Here is a 12,659-nt window from a genome sequence, read left to right on the forward strand (position 1 = left end):
TTTTGAAGATATTATTCTTATGATTCCACAGAATTGCCTTCACTTTTGGGACTATTACCTCTAATATATTCTTTTTAGATGACAAAATGTCACTTTAAGTTACACACATGCAAAATAAGTTCTTTTAATCACGCACAGAATTCACTCTGTGCTCAGAATAGGTGACAGATTCTCTCCCATGAGTGGAAAAAACAAGGATAGCACGGCAAATCAGACTACAGATGTTATTTGTTCTCTCACACTTGACACACATTTTTGCATCTGAGCAGCATGCCCTTGTGAGTGTATTTTTAGAGGAAAATTTGTTACGCTGTCATGAAGAATATGTGAGCACTCCTACTTAAAGGGTTGATTTGACAAATAGATTATGATAGAATTGGAGCTTTATCGTGTAAGCAGAGAGCAGGCGAGGGCTCTGTGAAAGCAGCCTAATTGTCCTCTCATTTCAGCCTCTCTCAGTTAAAGGCCACCTCTATTATTATTTACTCACAGTGGTAATGAACCATTGTGGTTATGAATTCGATAATGGAGAGCACTCTGAGGCGGCTGTAATGTATCTGCACTCCGGTCTGCAGGTCTGTGCTGGGCGAATTTTCCTTTTGTGTCTGTCTATCGCATCTTTCCAGCAATTTGTGTTTGCAAGATGGGACTGCTCGGGGACTCAGGACATCCCGAAGCACATTAGAAGGGAAGAGACGTTACTGTCTGGTGTACAGAAAGAACAGAGGCCTGCATGTGTCTCTCTTTAAGATCAGTTGTTTGATTGAACTCCAAGACAGAGACTTTGGTAGAGGATTCAGGAAGAGCTTGAATGAAGTCTGTCTGTTGGCTGTTTTTTTCCACTTGTGCTCTTCTGTGCCGTGTTATTATACAGTACTACACCAAGGACCCTTCCCAGCTGAAGGGCAACATGCACACTGTAAAAAATGTCCATCACAGCAAGACTGAACCCTAGAATGTGTTTTAAACATACAAATCTGCCAATATTCTTTTACTTCTCTCTAGAAATTGATGTTACATTTTTTGTAATTATCTAACCTTGCTGTAAATTTTCCTTTCTTTGTTTAGGAAAATGAGACGCTAACAATCAATACCCGATTAAGTTTCTTGCCGAGATGAACATTTTGTGCAGTGCTGTCCTGTCTCAAAGGGCTAACAGTATCAAGATCAGAGCAGGTTTTGAAGGAAGCTGACAAGATAGGGACACCCAAGGCGGTAAACCATGCCTTGGTTCCAGACCCGTGGAGGTCAGTGGAAGGCCTCACGTGTTCCAGCATGTACAAGAACGAGGCGATGCTCTCCTGAGGTTTGTTTCAGTGTGGCAGTAATGAAGAAGCCTGATAACCTTTGTCTTGACATTTTGCTCTGTGAGTCAGAGCTGCTTTGGGAAGATGTCATGCACTGAAGATGCTGTTGCCTTGGGGGGGCATAACAAGTACAAAGCTGCCATATTTAGGGCAGAAATTGTGCATTAAGCCACCGTGACGCTTTTCAAAATAGTTTGTGTAGAGAGTCAGTGTGGATACCGGTAGATAAGGTGTTGAATGAGGAGGGAAGTAGCAGCCTTTGGTTGCAGAGAACAGAAGGCCAGTTCCTACCGGCCTCTCGCTGTGTCACATTTGGTTTGTAAATATTAATCTATTGTTATAATTACCCGGCACTGGCCTGCCTGCTTTCACATGAAGGGCCTATGAGTCAAAGATGCTACTGCTGAATAATGCAAAGCTCCTTGTGGCTCTGCCTCAGTTCAAGAGCCCCAAAACTAAAAAGCAACACCGGTGCTGTCCTTGTTTGTTGACCCTTTCAGATTCCACTTTTAATCAGAGACAAAATACATTCAGGATTGCGTATCAGTGCAGAGTCGAAACTGAATGCACCCTGTTTGAAAAATTTGTGCGTTTTGTGCTTCCAGCCTCCATCACAGTCTGCTCTCTGTTACTGTCTGCTCTGCTGACATGGCATCTGCTTCCTCCCTGTACCGCGCTCTCTCACAGACAATCGCTCACCACTAGCCGGTCCTCCAAGGGCGAACCGCAATTTATTACCTGTTAGTCATGCAGAACCACGGCGGCAGAAGATAAAATTTAAAAAAAAACGGAAAAGAAAATGTCTTGAGCTTGATGAGTTTTAATTCAGAGTTAACTGAGAATTTGACCAAATGTGAGTCAGCCAGGAGGGGAGCCGTTTGTGTTTCTATCAGCAGGTGTCATTATGTAAGACTTATGGACTTCCTAAATATGTAATTGAAGGACATATACTTAATATAAAAGATTAGAATAAAACATTTTATAATTAGTTTGTGTGTCTTATGGTGAATAAACTAACTCTGACTCTCTTTACTTCAAAATAACCACGATAAAATATGCTTAACACCTCAAATGGAAGTAGTCGGGGTCGGCAATAACTCAATATAATCAATGACTGATTTTCACTGGAATTGTATTTTAATGAAAGGATGATATTTTGTTATCATTTCACAAAATTCTGCCATCATAATTAATGACTCCAAGCTGATTTTAATGGAAAAACAAACAAATGAGTTTTGTTTACATGCGTGAAGAGTTTGTCTGATATATCACCGTGCATTGCAAGTGACTGTATTGCATTGAACATTGATTTAATTTCTTTAAACGTGATTTTGCATACCTGTAGCAACACTTTACTTTAAGTTGACAAATATATTAATAATCACTCGTATCTGCTTCCAATTACATTATAGTGTGATATAAACCATTTATCAAATGATTATTTATACATCTTACAGGATAAATGCTAAATAGTGGGACTCATTTTCATTAACTTGATATTTGTAGTTTTATTTAATGAGGTGGTCTCAAGGTTTCTTATTTAAGATAAAGCTGAGAACAAAACACAAAGACATTCAACAATCACAACAACCCGCTTACAAGAAACTGCTTAGGCAAAGTCAGACAAACAACATTCACATAAATATGCAATCATAAAGCTTTGAAGAGACCTTGGATGAACAAATATGTTAACTAATCTGTCTCTTTCTCTCCTGGAAGAATTATTATACCTCAACTTAGTACAATCCCATAACAGTGTTATCTTTTTCCTAAATTTCTTCATTGAGCTCTTTGGGGTGATTATTTTATGTAAGGTTACATGAGGCCAGGGATTGCTGTGGCTCTGAAACATGAGTCAGCATCTCTTGATGAATGTAACTAATAGCAGAAACACAAAAATATTATTAAGTGTTAAACTGTGTTTAATTTGGATCTGTCAAATCATGGCTGATTCCCAATACAGTTAATAAGCTAATCATTGTGGCCCTAACCAACGAAATATGTAGTTATAAAATTAATTCTTTGCTGAGTTAGAAGATTTAAAAAAGAGAAGAAATATAAGACTTTAATAGTAGGGAATTATAGATAATACTGTTAGAAAGTCCGTCCAACTTTGAGATACAGAGTAATGATGAGTATGAAATTTGTCTTCAGAGATATTTAAATAAGATGTAATATATATCAAATTCAGAAAACATCATTATATCAATCAATCAATATCATTAACATGATAATATCCACCATGAATGCTGCAAGATCAATTGGAATTATTCCTCTAGACAGTAAACAAATGTGTATCTCTGGCCTCAGACAGCCTTTAAAAAACAAAATCTCCACGTTTCTGACCAAAATAAGTTTGAGTAAAAAAATGTAGATATCTTCAAATGTGTGACAAAAATAAAAGATGCCTGGGAAAGATGCCAGTTCAGGAGGGCTTGAAGGCAGTTCATGCGTCTTCCAAAACCTGACGCGGACCATCAGGTGCTGCCAGGAAACTCCCTGATGAAACACGGGCAGGAGCAGGTTCTGTGCTGATAGCCTGAAGATCCAGACATGCAGTTCAGCTCCAAAAGACCTCGTAGGGTCACGGTATTTCCTGAGCCAACCCGAGCAGCTCCCTTACGTGCATTAATGTCTTACTTTAATCCTACAAGAAAACCTCAGGCTCCATGTATGCTTCAGCCCGAGGATAAGATTGTAAATTATTCAGAAAGTGTCCCATATAACAAGACATGTCTTGATATTTTCCTCAAAACAAGTGATTTGACACATTGGTGGAGTGATTTCAGTTTTGCCTAGTGCAGACCAAATGAATGTTTTTCGAGTCTGACACTATCTTCAAATGAGTCGAATGATCCGCAGAGTATTTTAAGATACCATCACTGGACTTAGAAAACTCTTGAAACAAGCGAGGTAGGAGCTGCAGCATCTAAAATTATCTCATCACACTGACAGCTTTTTCTATCTGCTCTGAGAAAGATAAGATTTTTTAATACAAATGTCAATTAAAAGGCTGGTTTGCAGTGTGTTTTGGACCTGGGTAGTCAAAGCTGCAGGGACTGTAGTTGTTGATGCAGCAGAGTTTGAAGCCAGATTGGGTTTAATGGTCTTAATCATCGCTCACTCTCCACTCAGAGTGAGATAGCGTCCAGCACCATTTCAGCTCTCCTTCACTCCTCATTGCAGACTGCGAGAAGGGACAGCATATGTCCTGTCATCTGTCCACGCCATATGCCACACCCATGGTCATTTAAAGTCTCATGCCTTATTTGACATTTCCCGTCAGTGATGAAATGGCCAGAATGGGCACTGGCACAGTGACAAATGCATTTGGCATGCTGCATTCTCTCTTATTCATGTCAGTTCATTGTTATGGCCAATTATTTCAGACTGTCTATCAACACTGGAGACAAAGCCAAATGTCATATAAGAAGGTCACCTCGAAGTTTATTTTATGCAAATTCCTTCATATAATCGCATAGACTGTACAAACTTTACTTACATAAGAGCTTTTTCACATTAGAGTCAGCGTTGCTGTATATATGTGTGTGTGTGTGTGTGTGTGTGTGTGTGTGTGTGATGTATTTCTCTTTCTCTGACTTTGGGCAGTGTCTTGGAGAGTCCCAGTCGGCTAGATGAAGAGCACCGCCTCATCGCTCGCTACGCTGCCCGCCTGGCAGCTGAGGCAGGCAACTCCACAGTGAGTGTCTCGCAGGACGCCCCGTGGTGGGCTTCACTCAACCTGCATTTCACGTTTAATGATTTGACAAGTTATTGTTAGGCATTTTGTTGTGGCTGGAGAACTTAAATGTTGAAGCTTCAGTGAAAAGACTACTCACACTTCCTGGCTGATTTGGCACCATCCACGGTCAACGTGGTAACAGCAAGTGCGATTTAATACTTCAGCAAACACTTGTAAGCAGCTACTTTGTCAGACATATAACAGAAGAGCAACTGGTGCATCTGTTTACAGTGCAGCCAAACAAGTCAGTTAATGATAACTGCAACCACACATCAGCAGGACACAGTAAAAGAGGTGGAGTTGGTTATCTTACTGAGGAACCGAAGGTGACAATATACATAGTGACAAATACACTGTGTTTTCTGTGACTGCTTCACAATAAAAGCCACCCTGCGTGTTGCCAACTGATGGCTTTTAATGTAAAGTAGCAGCAGTAGGAAAATGTTCTGTTTGCATTAGTGGTAACTTAATACTGCTTGAACAAGAGAATAAACAGTAAGGCTGATATCAATTAGATACATTTGTTCTGGTCACATGCTTTTTTCTTGTGAATTGAATTGTGGACTAGAGGTTATTAGTAAATGTAAATACATTAACGGCTATTGAAGAAAACTGCAAAAATGTGCTTTGCTTTCATAAAAGTTTTAACGATTATAACTGTAAAGCCTTTGAAAACTTGGTTTTCAAGTATTTCTCCAAATATTCATGAATAAATAAGCAATATTAAAGTTTAAAAACTATATTTCTTCTTTTGATTGACAAATACAAACAACTTCGTTAGAACATATGAGACAAGCTTGAGTAGGGTTACATAAAATTTGCAGGAGAAATTAACTACAACTTCCAAGTTACATTTTTATAATCTGCATATTAAATCAATGCACTTTTGGGGTCAACTGTGGGTGAATTCAGCAACTATGGCACCGCTTTTTGAAAGCTTTTGAAGCTCATGGGTTTTGTACTATTTAGAGCTCTCTGCTGTGCCAAAAATGACAGACAAGACATGAATTATCTGAAACGAAGTTGAAATAATTCCAACTGATGGTCGTAACGTAAACATATGTGAACATTTCATGAGGATATTGTTGAAAGGAAAAACTGAAATGGGAATACAGAACAGAGAAAAACAAAGCAACCCCCTACCACTTCGCAATGTCTGATTCAAACCAGTGAGAAAAGCACAGAAAAAGAAATATTTAGAAATCGCTCATGTAAAATAGCCTACATTTTCTAAGGCGGAAAATGTTCATGTTGCGTGGTAGTTTTTATTCAGAGGGATGAAGGAAAGCTGTGTTGAGCTGAAAAGGCTCCCTGTTTATACAGAAACATAATAAGTGTCCAGCAGCGAATCATTACTGCCCACTGTGGTCAGACGGTAGCTGTTGTTGTATTTTGACTTTTGACGTATGATAATTTTGTTTTTCAGCAACAATGTCCTCCGTCAGATCTGGGTTTCAACTTCGATGCCAATAAGCAACAGAGACAGCTGATTGCAGAGCTGGAGAACAAAAACAGGTACAATTTAGCATTTAAACTTCAGTGATACATTGGAAACAAATCTGTATTTATGTTGCTGGTTGGCAGTGGTTGAAAGCAACTAAGTATTATTAGTTTAGTTAATTTAGGTAATGTACTTGTACTACTATTACGGTACTTTTTATGCAACTTTTCTCTGATAATATTGCACTTTTTACTCCACTATAGTTATCTGTCAGCTATAATTACTACAGTTACTTTGTTACATGCAAAACAAAAGCTTATAAAACATACAAATGTAAACAATCCAGCACCATATACAATAGTTAAAGGAATAGTTTGACATTTTGGAAGATACGCTCATTTGTTTTCTTGCCAAGAGTCAGATGAGAAGATCAGTAAAACTAATTATATGGCTATAGAGAGCAGTCAGTTGGCTTAGCTTACAACACGGGGAAATAGCCTGGTTCTGTCCAAAGGTAACAAAATCTGCCTACCAGCACCTCTAAAACTCACTAATTAAAACGTTATATCAACAAGTTGGGGTTTTACGGGGAATTAATTGCCAGATAATTTCTTCTTGACATCACTGTGAGCACACCAGGCAACCCGTCGAGTGTAAGCGTATTTTCAAAAACAATTCTTTAAAAGGTCCATTGTGTAACATTTAGGACGATCTATTTCATAATCTATCTATGCACAACTATGTTTTCATTAGTGTGTAAGTCAAATAAATAAGAATTATTATGTTTTTGTAACCTTAGATGATTATGTTGAACTGCCATGTTTCTACAGTAAACCAAACACTGGCTCTAGATAGGGCTGTTTGCGTTTTTTTGCAGCTTTCACAGCCACCGTAGTTGCTTCTTCAGGCTTGGAAAGGGAGGGTGAAGCAAGGGAGTTGTAATCTGCAACTATACCGCTGGATACCACAAAATTTCTTCCAACACTTCAGTTTAGTTAACTAGTGATTAACTCATTCAGGGAGATCCTCCAGGAGATCCAGCGGCTGCGTTTGGAGCACGAGCAGGCCTCTCAGCCGACCCCAGAAAAAGCCCAGCAGAACCCCACACTTCTGACCGAACTGCGGCTCCTCAGGTATCATCCCCACCACCACCACACCGCTTATAAGGAGCATCTTCCTCCACACAACAGGACAAAAGAGCAATATATTAAGGAAATCAAGTAGTAAAACCACTCCAGGGCTGATGTATTTATGTAGCCGGGACCCATTCTTCAAGTAGAAAATAATGTCTTACTAATTCAGGAGGGTGTTTCTGAATTAGCTTCACCAGCTGCAGTCTGGGCATTTATCATGCTGGCAGGACGCTTTGGGTTCAGTTCTTGGAGGGAGACGCGTTACAGCACTTGTTGCCCTGAATGACTCATTGTTTGTCTGGTCTGACCTAAATAATGAATCAGCAATAAGGTTTATGGTCAACAACCTTAACCGAGATTTAAAATTTTATTTAATTTAATGTTTAATAACATAATTTATTGACTACCCTTCAGTGCTGCTCAATTATGTACAGTTACAGCAGAACCAGAGATGAATTTGAATTATACTGCCTCAGTTTCACCACCCACACAGCCCTTCATTAGCAGGTTAAGGGATTCTTATATCTACAGGAATTATATGTATAAAAACACGTGGTAATTAAACTGTAGAATAATTGCTTTATGTCACTGGAGGCTATATTTATTCCTCTTACTGTTTTCTCCCAGTGTAATTCAAACATATCTAGAAGCATTTTTCAGCTCACTGAGCCTGTTTGTGATTCAGGTTTTAGACCTGGATATTATCAAGTAGTAATTATTTCATCACAGACTTCGCACTGTGTTTGGAGCCCGGGTAGATAGTTCTGATATTGCCTTTATTCAGCCCGGGGATACATAACAGAGCAGCAGTGTTTACAGTCTGCAGATATTTGTGGTTTTTGATAGAATGACTCCGGACAGACAGAAGATTGTTACAGTTTTTTCAAAATGCAGTTACACTTTGTGAACACCAGAGGGTAATAATAAGCCAGACTCCACATCGAAAAGAGAGCCAGATATTTATATTTAACAGGGGTTACAAGCTCAAATTTCCCACGGGCCCACATTTATCTCTTTATTAAACAATGAATTTAAACCTTGTACACTCTGAAGCTGAGCAGCTAGTCTTTCCCTATTCCCTCTCTCACAAAGGTCACACTGCTCTGCTTGTTTAGATTGAGTTTCCTGGAGAATAGCACCTTTCTCCTTGCCGACGAGATGAGTAATAGTTGCAATGAATTAATAAGTACTCAGTTGTACATCTCACTTGCAACTGTCCTGTGCTCCAGGTCAGCATTAACCCTATCTTGGTTTTAACCGTAAATCAGTTCGGTTGGTCACAATAGAAGTACTTGTGTTGACTAGTAGTGCAACTAGGTGCAGCTTTGGAATGTTAAATGTAAAAAAAAGAGGCAGATTTTAAGTGATAACTGTAAAATAAAAGAAAGAATCACAGCAGGTTAGGCTTAGAAAATAATAAGAAATTGTGGGCCGGATTTAGCAGTCAATTAAACATGTTGGGGCTTTAATAAAATTGTCTTGTGGCCAGATGTGGCACCCCAGCGGGTGGTTTGAGTGCTGTGCTTTAGAGTGACCAGATGTGAAGTAAATGTCTTTTTTTTTGTGTTGAAGCAACCAATGACATGGAGACCAAATGGATAAACATTATTATACTAGACCAGAGCAACAGGAGCTTAAAACAGCGCAGTGGCAGGATGCAAATGATGCAGTATCAACACGTAGTATCTGTGTGTCTGCAGCTGATCCTTATTATTGGATCTGCTACACAAATAAATGAGTAACCTCCTCACATATACCTTTACTGGGAAGAAATATAAATATTGTTATTGAAATATATGTATTTGTGAAGTCATTTACAAACAATATGGAAACAAACAATCAAGGCTTTGTTAGAGAACTCAAAAACAGTTACATCTGCCCGTGCATTGTGCTTTAATACTATCAGATCCAAGCATCACTTCAACCCTTGTTTTTTAATGTATCCCCAAACTTCTTCCTTGTGCCGCAGACACAGGAAGGATGAGCTGGAGAGGCGCATGTCGGCCCTGCAGGAGAGCAGACGGGAGCTGATGGTGCAGCTGGAGGGACTCATGAGGCTGCTAAAGGTAAGACGATCACCTGTTTCTAGAAGATTTAGGTGTGATAAAAAAAGGCCTCTGAATCAGTATTAATAGCCTAGGATGCAGCATAAACACTGACTCATTTTCCTAAATATGCTATATATAGCATTTTACAGGTCTTGTCAGTTCTAATCTCGTTTATATGATTCGGTTTGTAAAGCTTGGTGGCATGTTTGATGAAATGAGATGTTGGCATGTTTGATTCTTTTAAACCAAGACATTGCATTGTTTTTTAAGTTTTGTTAATGTGCCTTATGGTGCATGCAGAAACCCCTTTCTCCTTCTTCTTCTTCTTCTTCTTCTTCTTCGTCTTCGTCTTCGTCTTCCGCTGCTTTAATTCTGTTGCTCTCACTCTTCTTGCTCTCTCTCACTGCTTACCTTTGCTGGCTGATAGGATGAGGAGCAGAAGCAGGCTGTAAGTTGCCCTTAATTCAGTTTGCAAGGCTCAATACCTGGCTCAGCACTTAGTTTAATGCTACTATAGGCCCCCCTTCACACAGATGTGATTGAAGGAAGTTTTTATAATAGATTTTTAAGCGGGATGTTAGCAAAGATAATAGGATTCCACTTTATAACTGGGTTACACTAATCTAGTCCTACACCACCACTTCCTTGCGACAAAATCTTCAAGATCAGTTTTGGTCTTTCATTTGGTCCTCGGTCCACACGAGTTGGGTGAACTATGTTTTTCTTAGCCCAAATGTCAGGAACCTGTTCCTTTCATCGGCACTAACAACCTCCCTTCTAATGTGACTGCAGTCTGGCCGGCCATCTGCTGCCTGGCTCCAAGCCATCGACCTGGGCCTGCACCAGTCCCAGAGACACACAGTGATCCTTTCTCTGAGATATATCTCTCGTCTCAGCGCAGGCCCCAGTTGCTCGCCCTCACATGGTTCTCATTACCCCCTTGATGCAGTAAAGGTGCACTATAGAGGCTACACAGTATATCCAGCCAGTTTAGGATTTCCAGAACGTTTCTTGCCTTGTTTTTGTTTGTTCTCCCTGTAAGGATTAAGTTCTTTAGGTCACATCTGTGTCTGTGTTTGTTTTAATAAAAGTCATCTTTAGAAGCAAAAAGGCCATCTCTCTCAGCAAAGCTGCAATCTGTGATTGCAATACGGCATCTTCCATTGAAATGTTCCAGAATTGGCTTTGTTGATGTAGAGCTTAATTGGAAAAAAGTTTTTTTTCTCTCTCTATCAGAAGCCCAGATTCACATGAACATTATTTGCTATCTATGCACCACCAATAAGTTGCCTAGTAACATCTAATCTTTTGCACCTGTCCTGGTAAAACATAATGTATATATCTCATTCTTTTGGTGATATAGTATTTATTTGCTTATGCAAATCAAGACTGCACCAAACGCATAAACATGTTTCAAAACCAACTTTCCCAAATTATTGTGAGCCTGAATAATAGTAAAAAAATATGAAAGAAGAAAATATGCATATTGCCTTATGTCTTATGGGATGAGTAAATATGATTTTAAAGAAAAAGTTGTACATTTTGGGAAATATGCTTTTTATTGCTTCTTAAGTTAATTGAAAGCATCAGTGCCTCTCGTGTCTGTACAGTAAATATGAAGCTACCCCAAGCAGTTGGTTAGCATAGCTTAGAATAAAGACTGTTAGCCTAGCTTTGTCCAAAAATCTGCATAAGCACCTCTAAAGCTAATTTAATTACATGTTATATCTATTTGTTTCAGTTCACTTGCGTATTTCCCAAAGTGTACATCTGTTTCAAGACTAACTGAGGTTAAACAAACCTGTATTGTGAGCTGACATATTTAAAAAGTTAATAACAAAAAAGAGGCATTTTCCATCTACATGTTAAACTCTTTGAGGCAATACGTGAAAAGACAAATTGTAAAGGTTAAATTTTTTTGCTGACGATACTGTAACTATCACGGGTGTTTTTTTGTTGCAGTCCCAGTCTGGAGGCTCCCCTCATTCTTCCCCCAGCCACGGTGCGGGCTGCTCCATGCCCATGCCCATACGCTCCACCTCGGCTGGGTCCACCCCAACACACACACCACAGGACTGCCTGGCAGGGGTGGGAGGGGACGTGCTTGAAGCCTTTGCTCAGGGTGAGTGTGCACCCCCACCTGAAACAAAGAGCTGTCATTGTGAAACTCCTGCAAATCTTTAACATACTGAGTAGTTATTTAGGAATATTTAAAAATATATAGAAGGACCCACATTCTCTTAATACTTCCCACGTAATGCACTTCAACCACCTTTGCCTATTTACACTTCCATACTAAAACTGCATTTGCTTTTAGTTTGATTTTAAAATGTCTTTGTTTTCTAGGTGTACCTAGAAATCTTCGGAATGATCTATTAGTTGCTGCTGACTCAATTACAAACACCATGTCATCACTGGTGAAAGAGCTGCACTCAGGTTTGTCCATACCACATGTTTAGAGTCTGTTTTATCATCTGGATTATGTTTAAGACTGTTTTGTTCCCTGGGTTTAAGTATCTAATAAGGAATTTAACACGCCATTACTGAGTTATCTTCAACACATACCTTTCTTTGCATTTATGTCATTCTTACACCCGTATCTGAAAAGTTTCCCTCCACATTTTTGAGTTTTTACATTCAGCAAAAAACAATATTACTGAAATCTTGGGTTTTATTTTTAAAGTGGATGACGGGGGAGACGAGGAGGAGATCAACATGAGGAACGGTGGGGACAGAGGTAAGTACATGCTAATAGTTTTCTAATTGAATCTTTCAGAGCCAGCCATACATATTTAGAGTAAGCCACTCAAAAACAGAATGCAGAATTATCATCATAAAGATTAAACAAAACATTGGCCAATAAAATGCAATATTCCCTTTCTTTTTTTTTCAGCTGAAGCAGAATGAACAACAAAAAGTAGGAATTAATTAATATTACATTATGCATATATAACATAATACAAAAGCCAAGAGCGGCCGTGGTTGTAA

At 39.1% G+C, this 12,659-nt stretch overlaps 1 protein-coding gene across 7 annotated transcripts in view; it reads left to right on the forward strand.

Moving 5' to 3' along the window:
* Positions 1-12,659, forward strand: part of dtnbb (dystrobrevin, beta b) — a 36,314-nt gene that overhangs the window by 19,382 nt on the left and 4,273 nt on the right. For 4 of the 7 annotated variants that reach the window (XM_051389435.1, XM_051389441.1, XM_051389437.1 and 1 more), the window contains 8 exons: positions 4,917-5,007; positions 6,476-6,564; positions 7,510-7,623; positions 9,593-9,689; positions 10,099-10,119; positions 11,634-11,793; positions 12,018-12,107; positions 12,355-12,408. In XM_051389435.1, the coding sequence (XP_051245395.1) occupies positions 4,917-5,007; positions 6,476-6,564; positions 7,510-7,623; positions 9,593-9,689; positions 10,099-10,119; positions 11,634-11,793; positions 12,018-12,107; positions 12,355-12,408 (716 nt within the window). Of the gene's footprint in view, positions 1-4,916; positions 5,008-6,475; positions 6,565-7,509; positions 7,624-9,592; positions 9,690-10,098; positions 10,120-11,633; positions 11,794-12,017; positions 12,108-12,354; positions 12,409-12,564; positions 12,589-12,659 lie in introns of all 7 variants that reach the window. The other 3 variants (XM_051389439.1, XM_051389442.1, XM_051389438.1) reach the window with 2 other exon arrangements.

Source organism: Dicentrarchus labrax, unplaced genomic scaffold (assembly GCF_905237075.1).
Source record: "Dicentrarchus labrax unplaced genomic scaffold, dlabrax2021, whole genome shotgun sequence".
NCBI lineage: Eukaryota > Metazoa > Chordata > Actinopteri > Moronidae > Dicentrarchus > Dicentrarchus labrax.